General features: G+C 33.3%; 1 protein-coding gene across 1 annotated transcript; it reads right to left on the reverse strand.

Annotated features, from left to right (window-relative positions):
- Positions 1–207: 207 nt before the first annotated feature.
- Positions 208–2,069, reverse strand: LOC138877223 (uncharacterized). The gene is made up of 3 exons (XM_070156815.1): positions 1,733–2,069; positions 1,239–1,651; positions 208–312 (listed from the first exon to the last, which is right to left on the reverse strand). The coding sequence occupies exons 1-3, from the start codon at positions 2,067–2,069 to the stop codon at positions 208–210; spliced, it is 855 nt and encodes a 284-aa protein (XP_070012916.1).
- Between the last annotated feature and the right edge of the window lie 7,422 nt (positions 2,070–9,491).

The raw sequence follows: 9,491 nt of genomic DNA on the forward strand, positions 1-9,491 counted from the left end.
CTTGTCAGTGGTAAGATTAATCGCAAATCATTTGGTAGAGGTGAATGCTACCAGGTTACCTTTCTCACATAGTTGTGATACACTAACTAGGCTATATTTCAAGACATCTATCAAGTAGACATTCTCAATGGAATGTGAGTCTGTCTTACCTACCTTTCCAACCCCAATGATCTCAACTTTCTTACCATTTCCAAAGGAGACATTACCTCAGTTTAGGTCCTCAAAAGAAAGGAACTGGTTCATACTTCCAGTCATATGCTTTGAGCAGCCACTATCCATGTACCATATTTGGCTACTTCCCTTCACTTGAACCTGTAAAATGAAATCAGGGGTTAGTCTTAGGAACCCAAACTAGTTTGGGTCCCTTTCTATAGGCAAATGAGTGAATTAAAATCTTTTTAGCCCATCCAGGCAGCCTATTTTTCTCTTGAACAAAGATTTTGTTCTTTTGACTGGCCTTTTCTTTTGCATTATATTCACTTTTGTAATGACCAGTCTTTCTATAGTGTGTGCAGATTTTCTTCTCAGGAAGTGTGATGTACTTGCTTTTGGGATCCCACTTAGGTGCTGGGGTCCCATAACCAAGTCCTCTCATTGCTACTATGATGCTCTTGTAGCCAGGATAGTGTATCAGAAGACTTATTCCATTTGCAAGTTCTATCTAGTTCATGTTTCACCTTGCCTAAATCTTCTTTTAGGACTCTTATCTACTCATATATCTTGTACAACTCATCCTTCATTTTTCCTAGATTTTCTTCTAAGGTTAGGTGTGTGTAATCAGCTTTCCTTGTGCCTGTTCCTAATTTCAGTTTTAAATTTTTAGATCTAAGTTCTAAGACAGTGGTGTCAAGTTCAAGAACCTAGTTCTTCAACTCAGTATTTTTACTGTCACTTTCACTAGTCCTGATTTCCAAATTTTTGCACTTAGCTTTTTGGATCTCACATTCCCTAGACAGCTGTTCCTTCTCATTGTTTATGACCTTAGACTCATCAATGAAGTCTATTAGTAATTCACATAGCTTTTCTTTAGACAAAAATTTAATCTTGTCTTTGAGATGAATCACACTTACCTCTTGTTTATCATCTGATTCTCCAGTGGCCATAAGTGTTTGTTCATCTCCAGCTTCATCTTCTGAATCCTCATCTGAGCTTTCTCCCCAAGCAGCAACTATAGCCTTTGTTGATAATTTGTTCTTGTTGGGTTGAACCTGTTCCTTCTTCCTGTTTCTTCATTCAACCCTTTCTTTCTTCCATTCAATTTCCCACTGAGGACAATTCTTGATCATGTGGTTAGTCTTACCACATTTGCGGCAGCCTTCGCTGGTCTGTTTTTCAAGGGCCCTTGGTTTGTTGAAGGTTGCACCTCTTGAAGAATCCTTTCCTCTAATTAGGTACTTCTTGAAATCCCCTGTGATCATAGCCATTTCATCATCCTCTAAGTTTGCACCTCCAGCTATTCTAAGAGCCATATTTCTTTCCTTCTTGGGTGCATCTATCTTCATGGGTTGCCTTCTCAGTCCATAGGCAGTGAGATTTCCAATCAGCTCATCCAACTTGAGAGTAGCAATATTTTTTGATTCCTGAATAGCAGTGATTTTGCTTTCCCAAGTTACTGGCAAGACCCTTGACACGATTTTCTCAACCTGGTCTTCTTCAAGGATAATTCATCCAAGAGACTTAAGTTCATTTGTTATTGTTGTGAACCTTGTGTGCATCTCTTGGATGGTTTCACCTTTCTTCATGGTGAAATTCTCATATTGAAAATACAGTAGTGTTACTCTTGATCTCTTTGCTTGAGGAGTTCCTTCATGGGCCGCTTGTAGAGTGTCCCAGATCTCCTTAGAAGTAGTACATCTTTGAATTTTGCTATACTCGTATGGACCTAGTCCACACACAAGCCATTTCTTGGCCTTGTCATTATTTTCCCATTTCTTCAAATCTTCAGCAATACAGTCAGCTCTCGTCTTTGACACGTCCACTCCTCCAGCATTCTTCTTTGTGATAGCCAATGGACCATCAGTAACAATGTCCCAAAGTTCATAGTCTTCTCTTATGATGTGGTCTCTCATCTTGTTCTTCCACCAGGAATAGTACTAGCCATTAAAGAGTAGAGGCCTAGCAGTAGATTGTCCTTCCCAGTTTCCAGGTAGTGCACTTCTCTTGATCTGTTCCTAAGGTGTTAACATCTTCAAGGAAAATCTTCTCTGATACCAGTTGATGCTTTATACTTCAATACCACACAAGAGGGGGGAGGGGAGGTGATTTGTGTGGTACCCAGTTTTTGCTTAACTTGATTATAGAAGGACCTAGTTCTTCTATGTGTTACAACTGCCACTGTTGCGGAATAATAAATACAGAAAATAAAGAACATAGAGATTTTATGTGGAAAACACCTTGCTCAAAAGGTGAAAAAACACAACCTACCTTCCAGTAGAATTTTTCCAAACTCTCCACTAAAATCACTGAGCCAAAAACTGCATTTACAAAAAACTCTTTTGTAAACATATGATTAACTCTAATCCCATTGTGGCACACAACCTCAACTGTTGCGACAACTTCAGGTTAACTCTAACTTGAAAACTCTAAGTACCTAATACAATTTATTCTAAATAAGCTGAAAGGTACAATCTTAAATCACCTACTACAATTGAACTAGAATAAAAGATAGACACTTGGAACTGATTCTTCTATCTGGTTCAACTAGCTTCAGGTTTGCACGCTTGAATCACATATAAATTGCTTGCAAAATTGCCTTGCTATTTTGCTCTCAATTCACGTTTAACTTCTGCTTATGTCACTACCTGTAAAAGAGAACAACATTAATATTTAAGAAGTTAGCAATTAGAGATTGACTAGGATACTGATGCTACTCTTCCACGGTGGAAGAGTTGTAGTTGATCTCATACTCTAACTCTATCCTTTTCCTAAATCGTGTTCTCTTTGTGTAAGGAGTCTTTCTCCTTATCCAATATGCAACATTTTCGATCATGATCAGGAGATATCACTTCTGATAAGTTAGGTTTGTCTCCTTCACGTGCATCTCACATGTATCATAACTGTGTTTCACAAGATGGACCTGGTCCATATCTGAGTTCCTTAAACTTCACCTTTACTTGGGCAACAGTAACTGATAAGAACTTTTCGTTGTTATTCATCAAAACTCACATAGCTCAAGATCAACAATACACAAAACAAAATATGATGATTCCATCATATTATCTTTTTGTTGGTTACTAAAACCTAATCATCATATTATCTTTTTTTTGGTTACTAAAAGCAGGCATTTTATTTATTGAAGCGGGAATAAAGGATTACAAAGAGGGGGCTGAACGTATAGTTACAATCCCCTGCGAGTCCAAAAGTAAGCGCGGTAATAAAAATGCACATAAACACCATATTCTTGTTTCATGAAAAACTTAGTTATCTAATTAGATGTGAGTGAGCTCTGATACCAATTGATGGATTATTATATGCAGCGGAAGCAATCCCAGTATCAAAATCACATGTAATTTAGACAACTAGCATAAACGGGATTTCACGGGTTACCTCTTGAAGCGTGAACATATCTCTTCTACCACGTGAGCCTTCAGTTCCATAACTTCTCAATGGAATCTCCATCACCCGCACAATCGTGATCCTCGAACGTTCCACGGTCTTCTACTGTGTTACCCAAATAATACCCGAAAATAGCAATTTCGTGTGGGCGAAATTTCTAGGAAAACTTGGCTGAAAATTTCAGCCACCATCTACTCATCCCTCTAGGTGAAAAACCTTATATATTTATAGCACAAGTTTTAAGGGTTAAGACCCTTTTCCAAAACCTGTTAGGTTTTTTTTTCCACCAGAAAAAGGATTCCTTTATTTCCTATTATTTAGGCACAGTAGGGACCACAGAATTTAATTAACAAGGCTTCCAATTATGGAATTAATTTGTAATTTTCGAAATTAATATCCACCATAATTAATTACGAATTATTCCACTAAAAATTCGTAATTACACTCCTTATTCAATTTCGAAATTCATCCATTAAATCTTATTTAACTCCCCATGTTAAGATTCAGATACGAATCAATTAAATTAAATTACTGACGATTTAATTTATTGATTATTTCCTTTAGACTTTCGCTTAACTTATTTCATGTGTCGGATACAAAATCCACCGGCCGGGTTTACACATGAAAACTTATAAGCTTTCATAAAGGTATATCATCAATCTCTAAACCGAGACATGGATTCCATCAACTAACTATTACTTCGCCAATGTATATTATTATTATCCAATTTACCAGGCATATTGACCCACGAAAGAATCTCGCCTTTTAATAAATCAAAACAATAATAATATACACAACTAATAATAATTATATCAAGATTAAGAGTATAAGTACATTTAATGGCTAGAGAGTTTATTTTATTAAGTCAGTATAAAATACTTATCTCTACCTGGTCCGTTCAATACATACAAAATGTACTAGCACAAGAAGTTGGAATTAAACCATTCCCATAATCAAGATTAATTATATTTAATCTTGTGCTACAATCATTCCTGATGGTTTGTCCAATTCCATCATTAGATTGTGAACTCAAACTTTATACTTATAAGAACCGATGATTTAATCTTCCGTGTATAAGCTAAACTCTATACACTAAATCATCTACTATATAAGCAAAGGACACAGACTATTATATGATCTATTTAAAACTTTATTAAAACTGAATAAACAATTATTTCATAATAAATACTATATCTAAACCAAACTCATGGTTAATAGTATATATGCATCTACAACTTTCTCAGGCATTCTTTTACATGACTATTAAAAGTCTTCACCAAATAAGGTTTTGTTAAAGAATCTTGCCAAGTTATATCTGATGCAATATTTGTCCAGTAGTACTTTGTCGTAATTATCTAGTTTGGTATTAAACTCTTCAGAGATCCTGTTACCGAAACTATCCCAAGAATGAACACCGAACTATAATTTTCTTTAGCTTTCTCCCACTAAGACGAAGTACCACTAATATTACCTTCGTTACCTCACGACATTGAAATATTAGTGACTTCTTACTATAGTGTTCAATGTTCAAACATCACTCCCACTCGATAAAGGCATATTATGTCTATTAACGTTCTCCCACTACTTAAATGCAATGGAACGTCAATTCTGACGTGTGGGTTTTGATGTTCTTGAACATCTAGTTATTTCTTTGCCCAGTTCCTGTAAAAATAGTTTACTTCTAGGAACATGTTTTATTAAACAGTCCTTATCTAGAAAAATGCATTTGTTTTAACAATTGCCTTATTTTCTTTAGGACAATAAAATAAAGCTTCATTCGTTTTCTTGGATATTCGATAAACATGCACCTATCCATCCTTAGTTCCAACTTACATATCTGCTTTCCCTTTCAGCACATATGCGGGATAATCCTATATCTGAACATGCCACAGACCAAGCTTACATTCAGTCCACAGTTCTATAGATGTCCCAGGTACTAGCTTAGAAGGAACTAAATTCAGAATGTAATTTGAAGTTTCCAGGAAATATTCCAAAAATAAATAAGGCAAATCTGAATAACACGTCATTAGTCTATCCATATCCAAAAGAGACTTATTTCTTCTTTCTACTACACGACTCTATTATGGAGTTTACGGTGTAGTCAATTGAGATGTAATCCCTATTCTGATATGTAACTAAAAAACTCTTTAGAGAGATGCTCGCCACTACAATCAAATTGTAGTAACTTAATATATTTCTTTGGTGCTTCTCTATTTCAAGTCTTAAAAACCTTGAATTACTTAATTCATTAAGACTTACAGTGCATCAAATAAATATATTAATATTTTGAGTAATCATTTATGAACGTCATAAAATACTCAAAATCTATCTCTTACGAGTATGTTCATTTAACCATACAAATCAGAAAGGATTCATTCTAGCTTATCACTAGTTTTATTTCCTTTTAAAGGGAAACATCTTTTAGTCAAATTTCCTTCCAAACAGGATCCACAAGTTGGTAGTGCCTCTACTTTCAATGAACCTTAAGGTCCATACTTGACCAACTTGAAATCCTATCCAGATTAATATGACTTAGATAAAAGTGCACAGATAAGTTTTACTCAATTTTGAAGAACATATTCTCTTATGAGGTAGACTAATATTGTTCTGTTCAGGAGAGACATCAATATATAATAACAAGGTTCATGCATTCATGTACCACAAGAGATAAAGTGTTTATTAAGCTCAATAACTCAAGAGTTATTCGAAAAATAAAACAAATATCCATCTCTTATTTTGCCCAGAAACCGGAATTAAATTCCTTCTAACAAAAGTACATATATTGCATCCTTAAAATTAATGCCTTATCACTAAAAGAAAATTTTAACAAGTAATACGACAAATTGCATAAAATCATTGTGGAGTTGAGATAAAAATATTAAATAGATCATAATAAGTCAAAACACTGAATAGTAAAATTCAGACTGCATTCAATATTTATATACATACATGCATCTGGAATAATAAATTTCGATGGGAAAAGAATTATTCATGCAAAGTATATTATATAATGCAAGAATTATACAATCCAAAAATAAATAGAACCAACTCAGATGGAGAGCATACTATTATTTTCAGTCAATTGTATATAACTTTTTAATACAAAAATTTTAAAACACACTACACATATATGTCATGCATCTTGAATAGCAATTTCGATGGGAAAGAACTACTCATGCAACATACATATGCAATGCCAGATTATTCACTCCAATAATTAAAACAGACCCAACTCAGATGGAGAGTATACTGTTAATTTAAGTCAAGTGAACATCATTTTTAATAGCTCTAGTTTCATTGATCCAACATGTATACTCAGATGGAGAGTAAGTACACGATATCAATTACTAGTATTTCACCTAGTGAGCTTACAATAAATTTATCCGATATGGAGGAAGACCTAAAGTCAACGCATAAATTTATTACTCACTTGAAATTAATAGTGGAAGACCATAGAAATATATTTCTATCACCACTTAATCATGATTGTATTGTAGTTACAAAATTGATTCAACCCTTTAAGCTCAGATGGAGAGTTAATACTGGTTATCAATAACTAGTAACTATAGCCAGTGAGTTCATAATAAATTTATCCGATATGGAAGAAGACCTAATGTCAACGCATAAATTTATTATCTCACTATAAATAAAAAAATGAAGACCATAGGGGTTTATTCCCATCACCACTTTATCACAACCACGAACTTTTCTCTGAGGATTAAGTTCCATATTAAAAAAATGCTCAATACCCATTTAAACAGTCTTAAAATACTAAAATTAATATTTCACACTGCATAGTGGTGATTATTGTTGACTGGACTATTTCTGATAAATCTACCAAATTTCATATTAATCAAAAATTGCGACCAAATTTGGAAAATTATCATTTTAAGCATTTTTTTAAGAATTTAAAATATGACCTACATTTTTTTTTATCATATACCAATTCATGTCAAATCAACATGTGTTATCATGTTCCAGATTAGACATATAAAATGATAGAAAGAATGACTTTTCGTATGTAAATCACATTTTAATCCGTCAAACCTCCAAAAAACTCACCTAAACGATCCCAAATCGTCAAAATACGATGTGATTCACTGCATAGCAGTGAGTTCTTCTTAAATGATCGTTTCCAATGATCCTACCGAATTTTATGTCATACGGAGATCGTGATATTCATGATCGCCAAAAACTAGACCAAATTCGAATAAATTATTTTTTTGGCGTAGTCAGGATTAAATCCATGTGATTTGCATTCTTGCTATATATCATATCAAGTTAAATCATCATGTTTCAGATTTAACACAAATATAGCCGATATATAAAGAATAATTTTTCATATTTATAACAAATTCAATTTAATAAACTGCTTGAAAACCCATCTAAACGACCTCAAAATGCCAAAAAAACAACATGATTCACTGCATAGCAAGGAGTTTTTTTTTCACTAGATCGTTTTCGATGAACCCACCAAGTTTCAGGTTAATCGGAGTCCGTCAAATTCATGACCACTAGCCTGTAACCAAACTCGGAGAATAACCGTTTTAAGTAGTTTCATGAATTAAAATAAATATGATATTGATTTCCATTCTCCTTATAATTACACTATGAGCTGAAGGCATATATTATTTTCTTCCTATTTCTAGGATATATAATATCTCCTTTTGCAATAAATTATCCTTTTATTAAATACATAAGAACCTGAGATATTATATTTTCTCCCGTTCAGTGAAAACCCCAATATCTCTTCTCATGGGTGGAGTTAGTTTCACTAGTACCCAAAGATAAATACTCTTTTTCTAGTTATGAACCTCCACCATTAATGTAGATTTCTCAAGGATAATTTTCACATGGTATATTAAACATATTTCAATGACTCAAATAAATAGACCATTTTGTGGATCCTACTTATTAATCATAATGCTCAATCCATGAATAGATATAATTTCACATGTACAAATTTACTAAGAATTTTTCATGAGTTCAAATAAACAAACCACTTCAGTGGTAACTATTTATTACTCATAAAATTCTCAATTTACAAGTGAATATATATTTAGCTCATAAAATTATTTTATGGTAGACCATAGCTTAAAAGTCATACCAACATTATAAAACTCATACAACATACCGTCATATTTCACTTAATTAGAACCTCCAATCAGAGAACAAAATTCTTCATCGAAAATCCAAACTAGTAATCACGTAGGGCATGAAAATATAAACTTAAATTTGAGAAATTTTTTATGCACAAACATGCCAAACGCTCCAATCATTAGTCATCCAGGATATCAAATAGAGAATTTTACTTTCTTACAAAATAATTATATCATTACACAATATGAATTATACCTTGTAAGACCTAGTCAATAAAATCTTACACCTCTATTATTGAATTTAATACAACAACACGTTTATTTGCTAATAGTCAATGTGTAAACCTATTATATGACTAGTATTTAATCATGGGGACCATGGGGAGTCATCCCCAACACCATTGAATTAAAAAAGAATTAAAATTATTAAGAAATAATTTCCAGAATATAGAAAAATGTCCAACACACAGTCCAAATGACCTCAAAACGCCGAAATATACCATGATTCACTGCAAAAGCAGTGAGTTTTTCTCACCACAGCGTTTCAGATTGAACCACCAAATTTCAGCTCAATCAAAGTCCGTCAAGTTCGCTGACCTCCGAAAAATCCGGCTATTCGGTCAAAAACAGGTTTTGCGTTTTTGTAGGGTTTACCCCAAAAAATTCAGATAATCTCAATCAAATATCAATAAGAAAACATATATCTCATGATTATAAGAATAATCCATAAATTATGCACAGTTAATTCACAAAACAGCAGTGCAGTTTTTCAGAAAACCACATATATATGTAATTCAAAAAATGCACATAAACACCATATTCTTGTTTCATGAAAAA

Source organism: Nicotiana sylvestris, chromosome 9, assembly GCF_000393655.2.
Source record: "Nicotiana sylvestris chromosome 9, ASM39365v2, whole genome shotgun sequence".
Lineage (NCBI taxonomy): Eukaryota > Viridiplantae > Streptophyta > Magnoliopsida > Solanales > Solanaceae > Nicotiana > Nicotiana sylvestris.